This window comes from Pseudochaenichthys georgianus, chromosome 15 (assembly GCF_902827115.2).
Source record: "Pseudochaenichthys georgianus chromosome 15, fPseGeo1.2, whole genome shotgun sequence".
Lineage (NCBI taxonomy): Eukaryota > Metazoa > Chordata > Actinopteri > Perciformes > Channichthyidae > Pseudochaenichthys > Pseudochaenichthys georgianus.
Window position 1 is genome coordinate 6,260,144 of NC_047517.1, and position 25,085 is coordinate 6,285,228.

At 45.1% G+C, this 25,085-nt stretch overlaps 1 protein-coding gene across 2 annotated transcripts in view; it reads left to right on the forward strand.

The window, feature by feature from the left end:
• Positions 1-25,085, forward strand: part of LOC117459683 (inositol polyphosphate-5-phosphatase A) — a 201,661-nt gene that overhangs the window by 144,317 nt on the left and 32,259 nt on the right. For both annotated transcript variants that reach the window (XM_034100754.2, XM_034100752.2), the window contains exon 9: positions 8,243-8,327. In XM_034100754.2, coding sequence (XP_033956645.1) covers positions 8,243-8,327 — 85 coding nt within the window. The remainder of the gene's footprint in view (positions 1-8,242; positions 8,328-25,085) is intronic.

Consider the following 25,085-nt stretch of genomic DNA (forward strand, 5'->3'; position numbering starts at 1 on the left):
GAGGCACACGATGTAAAAAGAAAAGTTATACTCCATGGACTTGTGCAATATTCAAATTCCAGGATGGACAATATGTGTGTAATGCTAAATGTTTTACATACCATTTAGTGTGTAGCTGCAGAGATATCCCGCCATGCAAATTATTTTCTTACGACCTAACAAGACAATTGTTTCGAGCATATCCCTTAAAGACATTGCACTCTAATCAGTTTAATATATGTTTCAATGCTAACAAGTCTATAACTATGATGCGTAAATGATCATTCCCTCCACCATCGTGAACAATATCACATCTGCAATATCTGTCAAAGCAATGGCGATAAGTAATGTGTCCAAAGGGTGCAGCCCTAACGACATGCACGGTGTGTGTGCGGTGCAACATAACCTTCTCCGTGAGACAGCTGATGGAAGTGATGGTGAAACCCCCGGCCTCTCGAGAGGCTGGAAAACATGTCTGCTGAATGAGACCGTGAAATGATAGCATGAGATAAAATCAACAGGTTCTTTTCCACTTCCTTAAAAAAGAAAATGCCTTTTGTGTTTTGGAGTTTGTTTCTTTTCTCCAGCCCCCATTCAGAGTGGCTGGTCCGGTTCAGGGGAGAACAGTTTTACATTACAACTGTGAAATCCGAGCATAAAGGCGTCCTTTGTGGCGTGCCATTATTTCCACACACATATAGTCCATTGTCACCGTGCTGAAGTTAATTTGATCAACATTGGGGACATTTAACTGTTTTGTTCGCTGAAAAGACTTGTTTCATGCTCATTTTCGGGGCATTGAAAAGCAATGATTGGCAGAAAAATAATGTTGCCGTTAACAATTCAAAGCAATTAGTTTCCCATGGGGAGGCAGTGGGCCGCGATGGCCACCACACAGCGGGGCTTTGTCACTTTATGGACGGTCATCAATCAACTGTCAGAGGGTCTCAAAGAGCCCTCCAATCTAAATGTTTCCCTTTGGGCTTTCCCCAGAACAACAGGCTGAAAGAGCAGAGAGGAAGGCCGGGTCCAGCCAACGGACATGTTGAGCTGCAGCAGGGGGGACTGGAGGCGCACAGAGACCCTCCATGAGGGCAGAAGCATCTATTACACAGAGCAGTGTGTGTCCACTTCACATTACAGCAGCAGTGTTTCATTGCGACATACAGCAGCTATATTAGTGTGTGTGTGTGTGTGTGTGTGTGTGTGTGTGTGTGTGTGTGTGTGTGTGTGTGTGTGTGTGTGTGTGTGTGTGTGTGTGTGTGTGTGTGTGTGTGTGTGTGTGTGTGTGTGTGTGTGTGTGTGTGTGTGTGTGTGTGTGTGTGTGTGTGTGTGTGTGTGTGTGTGTGTGTGTGTGTGTGTGTGTGTGTGTGTGTGTGTGTGTGTGTGTGTGTGTGTGTGTGTGTGTGTGTGTGTGTGTGTGTGTGTGTGTGTGTGTGTGTGTGTACGCGTACACTGCCTTCTCACCCTGGGAGGCCTTCGGGAGCAGAGGTTAATCCTCACCAGTGTCTCCCTGCTCATAGTGGACCTGTTTATTTCTCACACACACACCAAGTCTCTCTCCAGCACCTGCAAAGGACTTTTAATGTCTCCTCTAAATGGTTTACGTATGGCTCTCTCAGAGATGTGTTCCCATACAGCTTTGCCATTCTCCAACATTTACATAATCCCTTTGTTATCCAGACACGTACACATCTGAACGTCTAATATACTAACATGATATCAACTGTAGATGAGAACTGTTCATCCTCCCGGTTTGTATTTATTAGCAATGCCACAATTATTTTGGTATTATTTGGCTGTCCAATATTTATTTATTTACACACAGTATATTGTAATATCTCTAATTACCTTGTTTATTTGACCAGCTAGCACAGGCATAGCTAAATGTAGCTTGTATTGTAGCCCACATTGATACGTGCCCCTTTCTGTGTCTATGTTCCCATTAAGTATAGTCTGCACCTAAACCCAGTTCCTAAACCTATCACTTCCTCACAGGGCTTCACTATGTCAGTCAATAGTAACTTGACGAGACACAATTACTCATTTCTATGTCAGTTGTGTGCAGTTCCACTCTTAGGAACAGAACCCAGGTGAGCACAGACACAGGCATAGTGAGTGTACGGCCCAGATCACACCGAGACAAGTCGCTACAAATGCTATGTTCAAATATTTCATGTTTACTGCTGAATGCGTATTGTCGCCATTCCACACTTGTCCAGCCAATCAAATGATGCGATAGGCTTCAATATTTTAAAACGTTATTGCTGTTTTTATTCAGGTTACATTGTATTATATGATGGAGGGCAGCTGTGGCTGAGGGCAGGGGCGGACTGGGGGGAAAAAGTGGCCCGGGGATTAATTGACAGACAGGCCCACCCAATGCGCGGCATGTATCGGCCGGCCGGCGACGAAAGTATGTTACTTAACAAAAAACCCTATGCATTTTATGTTATTTTGGACAATTATTCATATAGTATCACATTACCTGAGCCCTTGAGTTGCCTAGAGCAAAAATAGTTACGGCATATATTTAGTGATTTTAATGTTAACAGATCATTGATGCAATAACATGTTGACCCAATTTGCCTGACTTGACACATGGAATAAAACATGGGCGACGTACGAAGCATCCTCAATGTGGGTGAGACAATTTAACAGGGGGTGTGGGCAGGTGATGGACCTCACCTCCTCTAGGGGGGTCCGGGGGCAAGCTCCCCCGGGAAGATTTTGTTTTTAAAATGTCGAAGTTAAATGCATCAATCTGGTTCATTTTGAGAGCAAAATTAGGGACTAAATCTATGGCAGTCAGTAGGGGCTTGGACTGTGAGCCGTAGGGTCGCCGGTTCAAGTCCCCGACCAGACCTATTTGGAGTGTGGACTTCTACTTGGAGAGGTCCCAGTTCACCTCCTGCCCTGCCGTGGTGCCCTTGAGCAAGAAACCAGACAAGGCTGTACCTTTAGTAATGAATATTACATGTTGTGAGGAAATCTTTCCACCAATAATTCCAATAAGTAATCCAAAATGTATTCACTTCAGGTTTACGAAAGTAACTGTAATCAGATTACTCGTTTTTCAAATGTAACACGAGCTGAATACAGATTTTTGTATTCTGATTACGTAACGCCGTTACATGTATTCCGTTACAACCCAACCCTGGCCACACCCCACTGGGCTGGGCTGGGCCGGAACACTTACAAATGTGGGCCGGTAGGATTTAGGTACGTTTTTTTAGAAACTTTTTTTTTTTTTTTGGCCCTCCGGCCCACACACAGCACCGGCCCACCGGGGAAACTCCCGGTATTCCCGATGGCCAGTCTACCTGGGGGGCTCCTACCTGTCAGAGGGTCAGTGGTCCGATTCCCATCCCGTACAGTCAACATGTTGAAGTGTCCTTTGGAAGCTACCTAACCCCAAATGGCTCCCGGAATCAAAGTGGGTGTAATTAGTTTTGGAGCGTCTTTCCTTAATAGAATAATATTTAATTGTTAAAGCTTGATCGTTGATGCGGCAATAGTGTGGCCTAACTGTACTGTGATGTAACTCATATCAAACTATCAGTCCAATTTTTGTTTTTGCAACATCTTTTTCCTGTTCATCACTTTGGATTTCCTGGTCGTCCCAACGGGTTGTAATGGCTGCACCTGTTGTGTTGTGTATCGGTGTTATTGGGACCTTCCTGCACCACAAGGTACGGAGATAGAAATACATGATAAGGACCAAGTTGATGTTGTACCGTAGTGGGCCCTCCTGGTGTCCAGGACAGATGCTCCATGCTCTCGGCTATCCAGTATCAGTCCAGTTACACAGGTGGTCTTTTGTCCAGTGCCAGAAATGTGCTACATGAGTTGGGCTTAGAGCTTTGTGGTGAGAACAGCCAGTTACGTTTTCATTCCCTACTAGCTTGCGTAACTTAGCACAGCTGCTATCTAATTGGTTTACATCGAAATGGTTAGCAGCAAACAATGTGTAAGACAATGTTGAGCGCTGCGCATTGCTAAGGGTACAGTTCTGTTCTGTTGGGCGGCACCGCTCTACATGGAAGCACAACGGCAGTGCCAGCGCAGTGACGTGTTGCCACAGAGCACAGCTCCACTCCGCTGGCTCCACCTACCGAATGCGTCTTCCTCATCATGAGTCTGGTCTTCGACAGTTCCGTCGGCTCGACCTGACTTACTCAGTCACCTCTGTGTGACCGCAGCAGCATCCTCGCACCCCCTCAGCACCCGTCTCCCCTGCATGGTGTTCTTGGAGGGATGGGCGTGACTGAGGAGCTAACAGGGTGACGAGGAGAAGGCCGTCCCGCCGAGTCAAAGGTCCCGGCAGGGGCCACCCCTGTCCCATTCAGAAACACGTCACCCAGCACATTCTTCACAATGTTAACATTCTCCCCAAATCTTAACATTGACTTACAATGGATGACTGCGCTCGGCCCTGCTATTGTGTGCAAAGTCCAATCTGAGCGGACAACTTATGGTAAGTCATCTTGTCAATATAACCGTGACATGGCCCCCCGGTGCACCCTCATAATCTCATATAGACTGTCTATTATGGCTCAGTTTAGCTGTCAGTCACGGCGTGTAATCTGGTGAGGAGCCGCTGAGGGACGGAGGCTGGGGCGAAGGAGAAAGATTGGTTTGGTTTTATGGTACTCGTGATATCTCTGAGAATAAGATGGTGTCCTCATCGTGGAGCGTTTGAATGTTTTCTTGGGCCCAGTTTCTTTGTGCATGTGTTCCCTTCGGCGGCACCACGACCGTGTGAGAGAGCTTTCCAATCGCCGTCAGAGAATGTGCTGCGGTTGCATTGTGCTGGTGGTTAAAGGAGCCTGGGAGCAGAGTCGGGGGCCATGTTATAAATTAGCGTCTGACCCCAGTCTTTGTGTGGCCCCTAGGAAGCCCTGCAGAAGGCCCCTGCCCAGGCCTCAGTGAGAGCGGGCCTTGTGAAGAGCCTCTGTCAGGGTGTCAGTGCGCGATGAATCGGCCCGCAGCAGCGTGTTTATAGACTGTGTAGAGGAGTGCGTCTTTGTGGCGGAATGTCCCCGACACCGTTACAGTTCCCTGAATGAACTGTGATGACGAGGCTAATGGGGCCCCCGCTGAGGGTGAGGGTCAGCTCGAGAGGCCCCCCAGGCTCGGGACCCCCCACCCTCAGGCTCTTTTCACGCCCAGTAGCTGTAGCTAATGTTGCCAGTCTTCGTTCCCCCCCCCCCCCCCCCACAAAGGCCAAGAAAAAAGTCAACTTTCACACCAGCGGGTCACCATGAGTGCTTTAGGAAACGATCGTGTAAACAGAGTGTTACCTTCTGACCTGTGGCTGATACCTTGGAGCAGCGGACAACACAGCAAGGCTGCGGGTATTAGACGTGGCTGTTAGCGGGATAAAGCTGCGGGACAGAGGGGAGGAAGACCCCCATGTGGGACGCAAACACGTTCTCATTGGGTGTGAGTGCTGAGCGGCATATGTCCGTCATCTGAACATCCTGCCGCCTGTATCGATTGCCTTCTTCTCCCACATGTTACGATGCTGTTTGACATCAAAGTATGCAGATCAATAAGGACATTACTTCGGAATGGCATTCTCTAGTTGCTTTTTTGTCTTCAGCCCCTTCATACATACATTTGTATTTGTTATTCATACAGGTTACATGTGAAACAGAGTTTATTATGTATCTGTTTGCATTCTCTTCTGCTTCAACTCGTCCCTCGCAGCAGCCGAAGGGGTGCATTCTCTCAGAGCACAAGGGAGACGAGAGTTCCCACGCCTATAACAACTGCCCTGACGCTGAGCGCAGCCGTTTGACTGCGCTCCGTCGGAGCCAATAGGACACGCTGACCACTAACCCTGTTTGAATAGAGCCGAGTCGCTCAGCAGCAGGATGTGAGGTCACTAATGACATCAGTCACAGGTTGAGTGTATACATTAGCCGCAGCCACACACAGTGACTTTGTTTCAGATGTCAACAAGTGTTTGTGCGCACACCTACACCACTTGTGCGGCTGTTATATAAATATTTCTCGTGCACACACAACCAGAGCATCTCATTTGTGTTTGGCCCTTTGGTTACTTGTTGGTTACTGTTGAGCTTCTTAAGAAGTCCCTTTGCCTTTCCCATTGACCTGTCAAGCATTGATGTTTGATTTGTTTTTGTTCAGTCGCTGAACATGTTCGGATACATAAATGATATAAGGTATACATGGCAGTGAGACGGAAACATTGTCACAACCAAATGGCTTATAAACAAGAGCATTATATTATTATTATTATATATGTTGTCGGTTGCAGCCCATATTGCAACTACAGGAAGGCAACTAAGGATCCATATTCTTCACAAATAAAATATTATCATATCAAATGATTTCTCCTATCCTTCTACTTTACTATACTCTTCCTGTTCATCGTAATGCTAGAACAGTCCTGTACATGAATAATCATATTAATTATAACAGTGAAACATGTTATCTGTGTTGTTGGACAGGACGTCCTGAATGCTCGTCCTGTCTCTGTGCTGACCCTGTTCTGCTGGAAGGCAGGTTTCTCTTTAATATAATGTCGAAATGACTCCATTTAATATAATAACTGCTTTCCCCGCCTCTTTTCGTCAGTCACCTTCGCCTCCCTGCCTTTCCCTCTCCCTGCCCCCAGAAGAAGGGTGCTTTACGACAGCACAGACCCACCACTAAGAGGAGGCTCCTTCTCTCTTTACGGCCTCATAAATATATTGTTATCTGGGCCTGGGAAGTCCACGGTGAGATTTATCCGCGCGTTTAGTGGAGATAGCGAGCCAAGCATCCTGAATCATTAATTACACAAGACGCTGCGTCCACCTTCATTTCCTATCTGCGCGCTGTAGAAAAGCCACTTTTAAGTAGGTGATGAGGCATAGGAGTTAATTATATGTCACTTAGGTGCGTTATTTTATTTTTTTAAAGCACTGGGATGCTCACGAGGCTCCCGAGTTTTGGAAGTCGTCCATGACACAGATGATCTAAATTCTCTGACACTATACCGAGGTTTAAAAAGCAATGCATACAGTACATTAACAACATTCACAAGACAGGAGACAGTAAAACATGCCAGATTAAAACACCCTTAAGAGGCATCAAAAATCAAAAGTCCCATAAGGAGCACTGCTAGGGAAGCAGAGCCTGGGGCGGCCTGCGTGGACGCGGTCCCTCGTGTAAACCCATGACCCCCCCCACACATCTCAGCCGTCGTATCTCTCTGCGAGGCAGCTGGCGGATGGGTACAGGACGAACATGGAACATATCCTCAGGTTTCTTCTCTGCTCTCCCTTTGATCAATTTCATAAAGTAAATTTTCTCTGCCATCAAAGCAAATGATCAGGATGTATTGATTTAATTGTGGTGTCAGCTGAGAATTAACTGTTGGAACTGTTTTCTCAAATCCCTTTGAAAGATGCTGTCTTCCTTCACGTCTTTGTAAAGTTGGAAATTGCATTTCCTGAACTGAACAGTTGTAAATAAATCATTGTTTCTTTCCTTGTTAAAAGTGTTTTGCTTTCCAGCTCACTTGGTAGAGCTGGGGCCGTGCACTGGGGCTTTGACCCGGGTTCGGCCTATGTGTCTTTTGGTGCGTCTCCCCGGTTCAAGTCTTTCTTTACAATAGGGACTGGTTACCCAAAGAAATGTTAACGTTTATTTTGGGTCCAAAAGGATGGTGTCAAAGGATATAAATCACGTATGAGGTTCAGATTGTAACTTTATTGGATAATGATCCAATAATATTGACTTGACTTAAAAAATGATTATTATGGAGACAATATTGGGGACGTCTGTCTGTCAGCTTTCTATCTCCATCATGACATCCGAGCAGTTTCATGCATCATCATCATAGGCCCCGGCTGTTCCTGGACATGTAACTCTCAGGTGACATGCTTTCTTTAATGTTCTCTGTTTGTCCCTTTATTACATCCTTCCTGTGGTCATCACAAAGGCCCTGTACTGATGATGTCATACCACAAAGGATGTCAAAAGGCTTCACATGAAGTCTTACTGACTGACCCAGGTCTTCCTATTGGAGTGTTCTCACCACCAGGTGGTGCTGTGGCCTTCATGAACTAACTACCCTGAGGTCAGGGGAGTCATCAAATGAAGGCTTCAAAAAACCTCAACAAGTCGTTTCCTTCTTGTCAAGATGGTGGTTGTTAGGATTGGAAGTGTTCTTAAAGACTTCTGTTCATGAGGAATGATGCTTGTGATGGCTGTATAAAACTGACTACAATGTTGTAATGTGTTTCAGGATCACGGACCAGCGGCATGAGAGGCTGCCGTATTTCGTGTTTGGGGACTTTAACTTCAGGCTGGACTCCAAGCAGGTCATTGAGGTGAGTGTCGCACCCGTATACAGACAACCTGTTCGATACGGGGACATTGGTGCACAGCGCGATGCTAAGATACACATGTGGTTAAGCGATGAAACTCATAGTAATGTGTGTGTATAAGAGAGGGACTGCAATCTAGTAAAAGTGGTTTGAGTAGCCCACTGTCTCTTTGGAGTTATGCCTCATTAAACGCTGCACTGTGGCTGGCCCAGCTGTGTTTGCCAACCTGGCCCCCAAGTGCATTGTTATGTGATGCTGCCATTCACTGCTCTTCCTCTCCTGCTCCCCTCCTCCTCCTCCTCCTCCTCCTCCTCCTCCTCCTCCTCCTCCTCCTCCTCCTCCTCCTCCTCCTCCTCCTCCTCCTCCTCTCCTGTTCTTGGTGCAAATGAAGCCAGTGAGAGCCAGGGTAGCGCTGTCCTTCAGAAGGAGATGGGGTGGTGGTGGGGGTGGGGGTGGTGGTGGTGGTGGCATAACAGTCATACAGACCCAGCGCAGACAGCGGTGTGCGGTGGTAACAGAGTGGGAAGCCACTTGTTGGCCGGTCCTCTCCAGAACAATGGCTGTGGAACCAGTGGGCCTGTTCAAGGTGTGGGCATTGTTTATTCCATCCCTTCAGAGGAGAGGGGAAGTGGGGGGGGGGCTTTCTGAAGGGACGGGTTTTGCTCAAACATCTAATGCAGCGATCCATTTCCATTGGGCGTCGGAGGTTGGATCTGGTATTGACCTCACGCCCAGGTTGCTGGAGCGTTGCCATGGATGCGTGCCTTGTTTACAGATCCAGCAGTAGCCTCAGGTTAGCCATTGTTAGCATTAGCGGTTGATAACTACACTTTGTTTTTTATTTTGTGAATCGTAGCAACACATCCACAGATGGAAGGTGAGCAGCGCCATGTGTACAGTTGGTTTAATTTGATAGAGTTCAAAGGAATGACTTCCCTCTGTGTGGCGCAGAAGAAGAACACCACCTGTAGTTGAGTCATCCGGCCACTAGGGGAGCAGTACATCCCCGTCAGCTGAGTGCTATCAGCAGCCTATTGGGGGCATTGATTGAGGGCCTCAAAGTTTGTGCAGCAGATCTGATTTTGGATCAGTAATTGGGTTACATTAACTCACTCATGACCATGTGGATGTGTGTTGCCGTGGAGCTAATGAACCCGAGTGAAGCATCGTAAACAGCAGATGTGCAAACACTGAGGCCATTCAGGACTCAACCCCTGCACTCCACCGTCACCTGGCACACACTGCCTGCACAGTGAGGGCATGGAGGCTGTTTGTGTGGCCGCATTCACACTGTTGGACACATTGAAATAGATACACATATCTTTGAAAAGGTTACTTGGTTTTCTAATAAAGATCTGTTTCTTAGAAAACAGAAAGTGCGTGTCTTGTTACATCCATGGACACCACGTGGAGTTAGAAGCAACGAGTAAAGAACAACACACATGTTGGTTAACTTTTAAAGCAGCTTTAAGATAAAAAGAAATGTTCTGCCTAAAATATGATGACCTTTAAGCCTTACTTTTATTTAGTTAGTTTAAAGTCTGTTTCTCTTCATGTTGATAGGATAGCTATGATAAGGCCATGAAATAGCTTTCTACAGAGAGGAAGAGCTGACGAGGGGAACAAAGGGAATGCTAAGTGAGATATGTTAACACACAAAATAGACACATTCGAATGATGGATGTTCCTTTCACTTATATTGAAACAAATCGGTTTGCAGCTGTGTGACATGTTGCATCCATATTTGTCAGTTTTTGTCCATCTTAAAGTTTTAAGAGAAAGTCATATTTTCTATCAATTAGATCGTCATCACCGCACCAACACATTTTAAAAGAAGTTACTTGGTTGTATGAGAAAGATCTGTATTGGTAAAGGTCCCATCTCCTGCTTTTCTGGTTATCACCGTCCCCTTGTGTTCTGTAGCTTGTTCTGCATGTGACCGGTCTGCAGTCACACACCCTCAAAGTGCACCCTGTAGCGAGTAGACCTCTAACACAGAGAAGACCTGTGTGCTGCCCCAGAACGCCTCGTTGGACATTTTCTTTTTCCTCCTGGTTACATTGACGTGACCATACCCAAATGGACTCATTGACCAATCCATGGAGCTCCTCACACACACACACACACACACACACACACACACACACACACACACTCTCTCAGCGGCGAAACTGTGACGCGCTACGGCCCCTACACACGGCGGCGTGCGTTGCCGCTTCAACGCTTCTGCCCATTCACTTTGAATGGGGTGACGTCACGATTCGCCGAACTGCATTGTGGGAGCAAAGCGTAGCTTCTCTCGAGGTGCTCGCTGCAAAAGTAGAGCAATGTTCTACTTTTGCCGCCTCGACGGAGGCGTCAGCCAATCAAATCCCTCTCTAGCCAATCAAACCGGGTGTATGTTGGGAGAGCCAGACCGCAGTTATTTCCCATATGTCAACAAAAGGAGGAGAAAATGATCGTGGCGGTAGGGAACATACAGGGATACAAACCGGAGGAGCCAGGCATGGGGGGAGGTGGCAAAGACAGTGGGGGAAACTGGTAGGTTTTCGCCTGTTTGGGGAGTTTATATCCAGTGTATTTCGTTTGAATGGACAGCGAGCAAGCATAGACAGTATATTTAGCCAGCATGGATGTAGCATGAATGCTTTGCTTTGTATGTCCGGGGCGGGACATTCATGTGGTTGGTTGTTGGTCGGGCTGCTCGCGTTGACTCCCCAAGCTCAAGACACGCCCACCGCCGAGCGGCAACGCACGCCGCCGTGTGTAGGTGTGTAGGTGCGCCGCGTTTGGGAGTGCAGGTGCTGGTGGAGCCTCGCAGATGGGGGTGCTGCAGCCCCCTCAGCACCCCCCCTTCCACGGTGCTCAGGCTGAATGTCGCGATGTCTCGCTGTCTCGCAGACCCCACGCAGCAACCAGGAAACGACACCAGTAATAGAGCTCACTGTCCGCTCCAGCAGCGAGCCGCGCTACGTCGCGCCAACACGGCCCCCAGACCCCACGCGGCATTCTCACCTGTTTGTCATCACTGCTGTCATTTTCTGGTTGCTAACAAACGCCATTGTAACACATAACCACTGATGTTCCGCTGTAACGGTGGTGGACCAATCAGAGCACAGTGGGCTCACGGGGAAGGGGGGGGGGCAGGAGCTCCAACAAGGCGTTTAGGACAGAGAGTGCACACACACTTTACAGAGATGCTGTGAGAAACCAATGTGAGTTTGGAACATTGAACAGTATAAATATATTCTAGTCGACTCAACAATGGAACTATGATCAGTAGAGATGGCCGTGACGTGGGACCTTTAACTCCACATACAATACAGAGGGATTTACAAGCCATGAGAAATTAATGATCAAAACATACGGTTAACTTGTACTGTATAGCCAATTCATTAATTGTATATTTTAGCCTTACTTTAATACTTTAATTTATAGGCTGTTTCTTTTCATTTTCAAGGGATAGCTATGAAAAAGGTCAAAGTATCGAGAGGAAGAGATGATAATAATAGTAATAATAAATAATACATTTTATTTAAGGTGCCTTTCATGACCACCAAGGACACCGTACGATTACCGTTACATATTCTAAAAGGTAAAAGCAACAGAATACGATAACAGAATGATGGCTTCACGTACAGCTCTGGAACAAATGAAGAAAGCACTGCAGTACTGTCAGTTTTGACTATTTACAGGTTTGAGTCAAATTAACATGTTTTTATTTTATTCTATAAACTACTGACAACATGTCTCTGTGTTGGAACTCAACTGGAATGGAATGGCTGCCATACATGTAGAGATGGAGTGGTCTCTTACATGTGTCCAGAGCTGTACATGTTACAGTTAGATACCGTGAGATATCTGCACACAAGGAATAGAAAGAGGGTACGAATAGATACATAAAAAACAAGATGGATGTTCCTTTTATTAGATTCATAAGGAAAGGGGATTGCCGCAGACATGTTATTGTCAGTTCTGTCCATCTTAAAGTTGATAGAGAAAGTCATATTCTCAATCGTTCAGATGGATCAGATGCGTGTGTCTCAGAGCTACTTCAGGCAGACATGGATGCATTAGGCCGAGAGGACAGCATCCAATCAGAGGGTCAGATGAGATGATTCGGAGCTTGTCCGTGTTTATCCTGTGTAGCTAATCTAGATAACTCTCTCCTCATGTTCCCTGTCGTGTCTTCTCTGCTCTGTGGTAGGTAAGCACTCCCCCCATGTCTCCACCACTCTGAAATGCTGTTTGAGCGCAGCAGGGGTCGTGACCCCTTTTCCAGGGATGTGTTAGGCTTGCATCGGTGTGTCCATCTCCTTCCCCTCTCCCCTCCACACAGCTCCTTTCTTATGCACCTTGGCCCCCATTCACACACACATTCACATCTAGGGTGAATACACACACACACACACACACACACACCAATTTGTAAGGCCAAATGAAACTGATTGATTCCCCCCGGTTAAAGGGGTTTGACGGCAATGCAGGGGGGCCTTTTACACTTCCCCTCAGGAAGTTAGAGGTGCACACACACACACACACGCACGCACGCACGCACACACACACACACACACACACGCACACACCTGGCATGTTCCCTCCAGCTTAATGAGGGAACCTGCCGACCAGTTAATGGGGACAACAAAACGCCTTGATGATGTCATCCGTGTGAAGTGCACTAAAGAAGCTGAAACTAATGAAACGTCTTACGTCAGCACATTTCACATACCTGTATTAGGTTAGTTGATGGCAGTAATAATACGTCAAACCTAATGTTTTGTATTTAAACGTATTATTACTAACCTAATTCAGTTCTGTGAAATCTGATGACGTTATACATTTATAATGAAAGTCATCGTGTCAGCGCACGGTGGGATGCTCCAGATGACCCGTCCGGCTCCACCTGTCGGGTCTACCTGTGCCCTCGCTCTGAGCTGTGGTGTCACCAGTAAACAAATGGGGTGCACCCTTAGCGCGGGGTGTAACTCACAGCCGGGGGGCGCTTTAAGCCCTTTAATGACAATTAATGTCAACAGGACAATTAGTGCACATCCACTGAAGTGCTTAACTGTAGATGGGCTGCGGGGAATCGATCGGCCATACTTATCTGGAGATTGATTCGGACACAGAGGCCGGTCTCATTCGCGCCGTCTCATTGTCTTGCCTTTCTCCTGTTCTCTCTCCACTTGCAATCAATCGGAAAGGACCCAAAACAAGCTCTGGAGATTAATAGACTTTTGTCACCACGAGTGGATGAAATAATTGCAATTTTAAACTCCTTTTGGATTTGTTGAACAGCCGGATTTGAGCTGCCATGGCGATCACTAGGCCCCACTTTGAGAGTCAGTGGATCAGAACACGCTGCAGTACGTTTCTCTACAGCTGCACGCTACACCACTCCTCTTCTTCTCTGTCCCTGCTCCATTGTGGGTGACTAGACTGTGGACAACCACTAGCCACGCCCCTGTCTCCCATCATGACTTGTGGGTGGGTGTTTGGGACAGGGTGGTATTCTGGGATGTATCCATGTGTGTACAGAAAAGGAGGTGGGTTTGGAAGGGGGCGGGTTTGTTATTGTCACAGGGCGAATTCCAGGTGGCAAATTCCAGGCATGCTTGTGCGGCAGGATCAGTAACCAAAGGGCTGCGTCCGCCCCCTCCCCCCCGCCCGGGCCGGGCAACCCCATTAATTGTGTCCGACAGAGGGAATTGGTTTCAATTGACCCTCATTCAGCGGCCCTTTGACTGGCACACAAAGGACACAGCCACGTGGAGACTAATGCTAGGGCTGAGCAGCCTGAAGGTGGTCCGCTCCTCGCTCCTCTCCCATGGGTGTGATCAGGCTTCGGCTTGATCACGCTTTGCATCGGTGCTGATAAAACGGGAAAGCGGCAAGGAATGGTTTTGAAGATTCTGTCTGGAGAATCAGATAGTTCTTTTATTGCCCCACGGAGCAGTCATGTTTGAAGCAGCTTCTCGTTACAGACGCAGAGCAGGCGGTCAGACCTGTTGCAGCAAAAGCACCTGAGTGTTCAGGCAGGGCGCAGATTAGTGGCGGCACATGTTATTCTGATGAAGATGAAAGAAGGCGGGAGCAGTACAGGATTGGTGTGGGGTGGAATGTTACACATTTAAAAGGTTGCTGTTATTGATCTCAAGCATGCATGTTAATCCATTTCCTGCCATTTAAATGTATATCAAGATAAATACACTTCTCACATCCTTCTTCTTAGCCACTTCCGTTATGTCAGACTAGTCGTGGAGTCAACTACAGATTTGTTTTTAATTAACATCAATATGCTTCAATACAATGCATCCCTTCTCAGTAACAACATGTGGACACAGTAACTCTGTCAGTGCCCTGTGGAGACTCTACAGTACTAGTCTGTAACTGCTACAATAAGAATCAGCTTTAATAACTGTTCCCATAACCACAAGATACATTTGATTTTTCATTTTTTTTTATATCAATTAATTAATTTACCGACACACCATTTTCAACTATTTTGATAAATAGCGATTTACAGTAAATGCATAAAAAATGCCATTTTAAGACTCTCAAATATGACGTTTTTATATTATATACAAGTGACTATATTTGGGGTTTGGACTTACAAAATAATACATTTTTAAGACATTATCTTGAACTTTGAGAAACTGGGATTCTTGTTTACTATTTAATTACATTATAGACATACAAATGTATCAATTCATCTGGATAATAATCTTCAAAATAATGCGATGATTATTTATCTGGATAAGGATAGGAATTGTTTTTGAAATGGGTAGTGGCTAATGGTTGGAAATCCGGTAGAATCAGAAAGGTTCAGAAAGTAGTCCCAGACAAACACATACTGTATCACTGCTAATATTGACTTTATTACAACAATACAGTTACAATCATAATCCAGTAACCATTGGCAAATCTTACTATAGAAACCCACTTCCAGCCCACAGCTGAGCGCTGACCCGTCATGGTGCCGGGTCACGTACACCTTGTTGACCTGCTCACATCTACAGCAAACACAGCTTTTTATCCATGCTTCACTCAGAGGGTGCTATGAGGTGTACAGTGGTGTGTGAGTGAGTGTGTGTGTGTCCCCGGAGGTGGCCGGCAGCCGTGAATCAGCAGTGTCGATGACAGGCTCAGGGCTCCGTGCCTGGACTCCTAGTATATTTAAAATCCCTCCTAATTAAACTTAATAGAATGTAAATTTAATATCTGCAAAGATTGTGTGCTGCTGGCCGGCCCGCTCCAATTTAAGGATTGATGGAGGCCAGTGGGAAGGTTAATTGCTGACTTGATCTACTGTCCCTGTGACATGGTGTGGGGCCGTTTTAATTGGGGCTGATCTGCTGCTACATGAACAGATTTCATTAGGCTAGCTGGCCTCTCTTTGACTGCAGAGCGGCTCGGAGCGGCGCCCCCTGTCTGCGTCTGCGGGACGTGCAGGGGGCCGGCCCAGGCATCAATCTTCCTCCCTTTGTCCTGTGTCCTTTCTCTCGCTTGAGCAGCATGAAATTAAAGGTGGGGCCCTAGACTATCCCCACTCCTAATGAATGCTGTAAAATGCTCAGTATTGACAGGCCAGCATGATAGATCAGTCATTTCTCACACTGCAGAGTTACTCAACGCACACGCCCATGACAACACGGATAGAACCATAAGCAAGCCATTTCCCCTGTGGAAGATGTGTGGAAGACAAAGTCTGCCATACATGCCATCTTTGGTTTGTTGCAGCATGTATGAGCAACACACCAACTGTAAGAAATACAAAATATATTTGGCCATACAAATTAGGGTGTTTAAAATTGTTTTAGGCCATTTAAAAAAATAAAAGTCGATGAAGTGCATACAATTAAATGAAATTAAAAAGGGTTATAGCAGGACTAGTGTATCAGCTTAAACTTGTAAATAAAAGTTTTTTCCTACAAAATCTTGGGGGTAATTTCTACCCTTCAATCACCACTTTTTAGGTTATTCGTCGATGATTACTTTTATTTATTTTTATTTTTCCCCCACTACTGGAATATTTTCTTCGCAGTTCGACATTAATGATCTAAATAAAATAAAAATTACGAAATACCATTGCCTTTATCCAGTTTAAAAATGGTTAAAAAGTCATAGAAGAATGTAGGTGACTTACTATCTCAGAGCGCCATCCATTGCTTCCATCTGACTAATCTAAGATGGACACTGTAGGCGTCACATTTGGACTAGTGGAGGACACTCTAATATATCCTCAATGCATGTCACCTGCAGTCTCTGTGTTCTCCCTCTCAACATGGGATCATTACACCGTTGATGGCCATTGTCCCGGCTGCTGAACCTCGTCTGGGTAAATAATTTGCACCAGTAAAGGGTAAACAATTTTCCCTTTTTAGCCCGACTTTGACTAACATGCGTGTATCTGGCCAGCTATAAATCAAAAGGCGGCCGGTGTAATTAAGTGTACACTACATTAGTCAGGCTAATTAATTTTGGGGGCCATCCATCCATTAACCAGCGGGCCAGCACTGATTGGGCCTCTGTTCCTGGAGACCCCTGACACTGGGGACTGTGACCCTCCTTGGCTGCCCTCAGCTTCCCTCATACACTCATGCATTAACACCCAGAGTCACAGATGTACACACACACCAGCCCTCGTGTACTTCATCAGATTTTGACTAAAAGGAGAAGCTTATTAAAATACATTTGACAGTTTTTAACTCATAATTCTTCAGGACAGTATTTACATATCCTTCCTATTCCTTATAATTTATTGTCAAACAATTGGCAATTACTTAAATGTCCATGAGAGGGCACACTGAGGGTTTATTTATCTAACATGAAATGAGTATGGAAAGAGATTTGCGTTGTTGACAGCCGTCGCTACTTTCAGCAATGGCCGTGGAACAAGTTCATATGTTGTTTTGCATCAAATATCCATGTCTAAATATAAAAGTGAAAGGAAACGTGTATTATTATACCATCTCTCAAAAGGATCAGCATCGAGAACTATATATATTGAATAACATTTAACGGAAGTGAAAGATAGCCCTGTTTCAGTTTTGAATCACTTTGATATGGACATTTAAATACATGTATCTTTCTTTTGCTAAGGATATTAGTTTTTTTAAATATTATTCAGTTAGTTCGTTAACAGATGCTCAGAATACAAACTTCTGTTTTTAAATAAAGTATAGGTAAAACACACAAAACAACCTATTAAGTAAAATAAAAATAATACTTTAAAGAAAGGAATATATTTAAAAGCATTCTGTTTGTCAGTTGTGTATAGTATCAAAAAGCCTTTTGAAGCAGACATGTTTCAACAGCATATTCAAGCAAATGTCTTAAACGTGTACAGCTGAATGTGTGCTCATTCAAAGACGGGCTTATCTCATGCTGAAAATCCCAGATACAATTAAATAAGCGTTTGTTTCCTTAGCGTGACATGTGAATAAAATAAACAACAAAACATACACATTAGGCAATAGTTATTTTAAAACTCCGTATCAGTGTTGGCCCAGAATGTCCTTTGTGGAGGACTGTTTTATTGCTGGGTCAAATCTAATGACAAATCCTTCCATTGTTTGTTTCAGCTTACACAGCCAATAGACTTTTCTAAGACGGCCCAGCTGACAGGCAGTAAGCCCCGCCCATTTACCACACACCTTGCACGTTAATCAGACATATTATTACACCTGTACTATCTGACCCCGCCTGTTTACAGCCACGCAGGTGACGCCTGTAATGGAGATGTTTCCTCACGATACAATAGAGGCATATCATCTGGCTGGAAGAGTCCAATCTATCACAATGAGGGCCCATTATATCACAGATACCCATCTGGATATAGAGGGAGACTATTCCCTGCAGACAGCAGAGCCTATTCTCTGCTCTGTGTGTGCTCCATGCTAATGGTGCTGGAGGAAAGAGAGTTGAGCTATGAGGGCGTCACTTGAGCGATGCAGCTTTGATGGGAGTGCTGTCCATATCATTAAACCGCTGGCAAATGAAGAACAAGCAGTGGCTTCTGTTGGTGCTGCTCATTAACAACAGGCCGTTTGAGCCCGGCGCCAGCCATGCTACTACCATTGTGTACTCGGAGGGTGGTGGGGGGGGGGGGGGTACTGTGACTGGCAGCTGGGCACACCATGCCAACGGTGGGATGGCGTGACAAACCAAGCCAAGGATGAGCGCAGAGCCTGGCACTGCCAGGGCCCCGGGGGGGTGCATCGCCTCCAAGGCCCCTGGGGTTGGCCCCGGTCAGAGATGTAACCCCAGTTGGCCCTCACCGCTGTCTGCTGTCGCTGCGTCTCTCAGTGGAGGAAGAGGGTGTGACATAAACAACTTGATATACCCGAGAAAGATGTCAGCAATGCATCGAGTGCACATGGAATCCAAAAAGTGAATACTCTGTATTTTAAAATCCCATTCTGATTATTGAGGTAAATGTTTTTTATATTTGACAAAAGTGATATCAACTGATTGCGTTGGCTGATGCTAACACACAAAGGCAAACCCAAGACACTTCATGTTAAACGTGCACAGATACAAAGTTTTCACCAGAGTTTTTATTATTTATGTCAAATTGTCAGTGAGTTAAAAATCATCACGTTCAAGTTATACACCAGATACAAAAGGCTGCCTCTTGCATGGATAAGGATAGCTGTCTTTATTTTTCTAAAACTTTCACATTTCTCAGAAACTTCAATTTAAAAAAAGTGTTTTGTCCTGTGCTGTGTTAAAACCTCTTATTTCTTCTTTATCCACACATATCTCTCAGGACTGTAAAGCTCGTTAGGTTTATATTTCATGAAGCCTCACCTTTTAATGTTCCTGCATACATCCATGACATGTTTGATCTTTAAAATCGTCAAACTGAAACAAGCTTTGTCTTAGAAAAGCAGCAAATATTCGTCATTCGGAAGAGGGTTAAAAAGTAACAAATTACTCATCAAAAAGTTTTAGAATAAGTTTCTTTTGATCTAAAATCATTTTTAAGTGTTCTATAAAAGAATTGAAAAAAACCTGAAAATATGTTGAGTTTCTTTCAAGTTACTACGAACTGGTTTTGTAAAGTATGTACAATGTAATCCTGTAACATGATGCATCCTTGAAAGTCCGTGAGCCACGTGTCAGTCTACGGATACAGTTCTTTAGTCATGTAAGAAAGAGCTTTATGTGACGCAACATATTTACAGTTCATACAACAGAGATACGTCTCTTTGCATTTCAAAGTAACCATGATGCTTGTAACGATTATACATACAATCAAAATGTAATTAGTCAATAATCCAATCTTTAAATTCAAGTGGACTCAATACTCAATCTGTATTTAATCCCCCCCCGATGTAATTTATCTATAAATCATGAATAATCAACTTTCAGTCCGTCCCAGTATCTCTGTGTTATTGATGCTTTGTGTGCTGCCGCTCACTACGGACCTGCCTTTGAGATCACGGGCAGGAACCACGCGGCTAACAGTGATGCTTATTGAGTCCAGATGAAATGTGGCGTACACTGTGAAGGATAGGGCTGTCTTTGTGCCCGGTACCCAGCGTCCATCGGTATGATGTCAGTCTCTTCTGACTAATGCAGTCCTAGCCTTTGGAGAACACGGCACAATAATTGTGTTTTCTTCTCTATTTGAAGGATGGAGCGGTTCCCAGGACAACACACGTTGTCTCTGGGGGCTGCATGAAAACATGCACTCACAGCGTCTCCATTGCCTTTTCCAGCATTCTAATCATTATCGCTTGCTCTAATGCATATTCAGATCAGCAGTCTGTGAGAACTGAGGTCGCTGCACATGGCTGGATTCAAAGCCTCCTCAACAAGTGTGTCACAGTCACGGTTATTCAAAGTATTCAAATCAGTGTTTGTATGTTGGCTCATTCCATGGCGGAAGTAGGCCATCGGTGCATTCACGTTTATCTGATTGGTCCCATGTCACGAGTTGGAAGTCGCTCTTCTGAAATGGTTGGACTGAAGCTAAAAAGAAGATGTGTTGTATTTCTCAGAGAGTTCCAGAAGGTGCCAAGCTGTTCCTGAGTTGTTCCCACTCACCTGATGTTGCCACTGTTTCTGAAGCCTGCAGCACAAACGCCCTACAGTACGGTGCAACGTTATATCCGCTCACAAATAGAACTGGCTCTTTCTTCGCCAACACTACACCTCTTCACCAAGTTTCATGACAATCAAACAACTAATTATATATCTTCAGGTTTTCTTCTGACACACAAATAAAGCTAAAAACAATACCTCAGATAATTGAGAAAAAACAACAGATGATGAAATGTGTTGCTGTGTTTGAGGAAGCTATAGAGGTGCTTTAATTATTAAAGGACTCGGCATACAGGCTTCCCAGTGTGCATCTCTACTGCAGCAGCAGAGTGGCTCTTTGTAGCAGAGCTGGAAACCCACTGCTGGCACCATGGGCTTTTAAACAACTCTGCCCTCTGACATTCAGAGTGGCTGGGCTCCATTCACATCTGCGCTCAAATATCCCATCATATTTAAGAGGGCCCATTAAGGGCCACATTGAGAATTCATGGGCCTTTCTCTCACTCCCCCTTGTGTGATTTATCTGTGACGGCCATATTGCCAGGCCCTTTCAGAAGGAGTGGCTCCACTTTTTGTCTTAGAGGAGGCCCAAAACAATGCATTTCAGGCCCATTCCTCCGACGGGGCCTCCTCTTTCAGGGGCCGAGGAGCCGGGGCCGGCCTAACATCTGTTTGTGTCCAGAGCCAGGCGGGCCCGGAGCACAGCGTGCCTCGGTGGCCCCCTTCTCCTCTCCCTGGGGTCTTTGTTCCCGATTTCATGCTATCAGAGCGGCAGCATGTTTTCCTGCGCAGAGCTGTCAGGGGCATAAAAGGCCCTGAGTGGGGTCACATCAAGAGGGATGGGCATGAAAAATTGGTAAAATGTATCACAAAGCCCACCCACTAAATGGTTGCCTAGCACCCTGTGGTGGGGTGTCAGGATCCCTCCTCCCCCCTGTACCTTCCTCTTTCCCCTCCCCTTGGCTGAATTACACCTCTCTCTCTCATCCCGGCGGACAAGCACATCATTTAGATGAAATGGTGCAAACAAATTAAAGGGTGGTGCTTCAAATGATTCAACGTTCTTTGTGTGTGAGGAGGGGTCTGTGCCTCACCGGGGTCTTCTCCTCCAGTGCGCCCGGGAAGTAGGGCTGCACGATTTTGGGAACAAATGTAATTGGGATTTTTCTGACAAATATTGCGATTGCGATTCGAATTGCGATATTTGTTTTTAAGCGACCCAACTGAAGTTTATTGTAAAATGCGGCCATGACTCCGGCTAGGAAGGTCGTTTCAACGTGCTCCCGTCTCTAGCACCCTCGCAGCCCGAGCTACGAGTGAAGGAACTCAACTTACATGAAACTTCCGTTGGGTTGCTTTAAAGTCGAGCTTCAGTTTCAGATTCACCCTGCGATAGAAACATGCGACTTGGCAGGTGATTGGATCAATCTGTCATCACCTTCTATCATGGGCCACTTCTGATTGATTAACAATGGCTGGTACATGTGGAGCACAGCACTTCTGATTGGTGTGGACGACTGACACATAATACAAATGTAAAAAAATTGTTAAAAAAAAAATGTTAAAAAAATCGCAGGCTTTGCGATTTGATAATCGCATAATTTAAAATCGCGATTTCGATTTAAAATCAATTAATCGTTCAGCCCTACCTGGAAGCAGGATGGCCGGTCACTTGCCTGCCTGAAAAAGTCATCAACGGTTATTGTAGCTCAACTGTTGCTCCAAAAGAGAAAATACATGAAGGGATAATGAGGGGTGTGTACCCTATGGTATTTCATGACTTGATGCATCCTTCTGGACTTAGAAGTTCAACTCAGTATATACTAGTCTACTGTGAGCTAATCAAAGCAACGTGGCACATGATGCTCTGAAGGCAAGGTATAGGTCTCAGAGTGTATAAGACTTTGGACTTTTTAAATTGAAAACATTTCTTTTTTTATGAGTTGAATTAACTCATTACAATTACAAAACAAAAGCAAACCTAATAGAAAGTTAACATGTAATCAATACTCTTTTCTACTCTAAGGCAAGCTTCCTTTTTTATTAGATTTATTTTTTGGTACATTTCTACAATAATTGTGCACAACATAACAAAATGCTTGACACAACTGTTGACATGTTGTGTCGGGTTGCCGTCCATCAGTCACAGTATCTAGCTCTCGTTGAGGAGGTTGTGATCAACTCAGAATCTTAATAGATAAGAATATCATTTTTCCCCACCCCAAGTATAACACTTTTCTAGAAATGTCCCTGGTCAAATCAGCGTTCATGTCTTGGATGCTGGTCACACTAAGTTGCATATGTGCAGTCTTGATAGTGCTAACCAAGCTCCAGCTCTCTTCAAAGGCTACGGAATTAGACTTTCATTAATTGTTAGATCTCTATCGAATTCCAGAGTAATGAACTCGACAGACCCTGCGATCCTATTGGACCATCACTAATCACCAATCACTGATTGGGTCTTCAATATTCTGTAATTGACTCAGCAAGGACAAATTACCTCACTGTCTGTTTCCTTTAATTGATTCCAGCAAGAGCCGCGGTGGAATAGGTAAATTAAATGAGAGTGCAATGTTTCCAGGTGCTTAGTAAGTGTTTATACTGTATCAATAGCTCTTCAGTTGGCCATCTTTAAATGCGCCACAATGATTGCTTCACGGTTGGATGTGAATTTGTGTCCTCATTTACACGATAAATGCTTTTTAAACGTATGAGGCATTAGGGTTAGTAAGCGCCTATACTGTATCAATAGCTCTTTTAATGGCCATGTTTAAGTGCGATACAAGGATGTTCCTGTGGTTGAATATGAATGTGTGTCCTCATTAACACCATACACATATGGGTTTAGGTATAAGGCAGTACGGTTTGAATCATTACATGTTAATACTTTATCAATGGCTCTTTTGTTGGCCATGTTTAAATGTGTTATAATAATTAAACCGTGGTTGGATGTATATTGTATTCCTCATTAACAGGATACATGTGCTTTTTAGGTATAAAGCATTAGGATTAGTAAATGTTTATACTGTGTTAGGGTTAGGGTTAGGTTAGGGTTAGGGTCCAGTGCACGGCTCTTCTGTTGCCTTTTTCTTTAAATCTGCTACAATGATAGTTTCACAGTTGTGTGTATATTTGTTTCCTCATTAACAGGATACATGTGTTTTTTAGGTATAAAGCATTAGGGTTAGTAAATGTTTATACGGTGTTAGGGTTAGGTTAGGGTCCAGTGCACGGCTCTTCTGTTGCCCTTTTCTTTAAATCTGCTACAATGATAGTTTCACAGTTGTGTGTATATTTGTTTCCTCATTAACAAAATAAACGTGCTTTTTGAGTCTGAGCATGAAAGAGAAAACATGAATGGCCGCGAAACGTCTGGTCTGCAGCCACCCTTTTGAAAACAAAACAACTGCTGCTAAAAAAATCAAATGAATAACACATTAGGATAGCTATTGAGCATTTTAAGCATGCATGGCCTTATTGAGAGGTTAGGAGTAGCCGCTATGTTAAACAGGCTTGCGGACATCTGCTGCGGTTGGTTTCAAACTGCTGACTAAAAGTGGCAGGGGAGGTTTCTCAGATTAAATCTCTCATTAGGTTTTCTTTGTACAGGTGGCAGTAATGTGTCAAGAGCCGGGCCTGAGACAATGTCCTCCTCTTGGTGGGACTAATACGCCTCAGAAGACCCACCCTCCTTTTACTGCCACTACTTTAACACAGAGACACGGTCACAATGAAGCATCTGGTGGCTTTTCCCTGTGTAGAAGGCTTTTTTCCATAGCCATTGTGTCTGCTAGTGATCATGTGTTAGAGAAAGAGATCAGCAGGCTTAGTACACTTCTGTGAATCCACTTCTCTTGAACCTTTCCGCCTGTTTGTTTGAATCTGCACGTAACATTTAGGAGATGATTTTAGAACATTTGCTCTCCAGCTCTCAATATGAGTTTGGGTGGGTGGGCAAGGGCGTGCTTTCGCATCTGTGTGTATGTGTGTGCAACCCCCCAGTAGTGGGAGGTCGCCAGGGTCAAAGTGATGAATTTTTATAGGCCTGTTCTCTGTGTTTCAGCCCTGTCCCTTTCTCTGCGCGCTGCACTGCCTCTCAAAGACAACCATGCAGGGCAATTTGTCCTGCGGGGCCCTGCAGAATGGGCCAGCCGAGAAGTTAAATACCAGGGGGGAACACACACACACACACTCACACAAAACATACACATACATTCAGTTTCTCTCTCACACGCACACACACCCCTTCGTCCTGTTGTCCTGAATGATTTGTGGCCTGTCCATTATCCATTCCGAGGGGACAAATGCTTTCGGACGGTTTCTGAAGGTAAAGTCAGAATGGCAGCCCTCCATTGTTTTTAGAGAAGTTTCCCAGATGTTATAATGCACAAGATAAATAGGGCACATTATCGCTACCTTGCCCCCTTAACTCTCCAAGCTCGCTCGTTGGCCAGGGCGTGGCTCGTCGGGAGACCTCCTACGACGCACACACTGCCATCAAACTTCCACGAGTTCATGGGAAGGGGCGAGGGTTTGTGAGTGGGCCGTCCACTGTTAGGGGGGACACAGGCCAGGTTTACTAGGGTCAACCGTTGACCAGCGGGTCACACGCAGGCTAACTTTGCTGGGCGATAATGTTGGATTATCCGTGTTGAATCCCCACCCTGCTCTGTGATGAATCCACAATGTTTGGAAGCATTAAATTAGCCC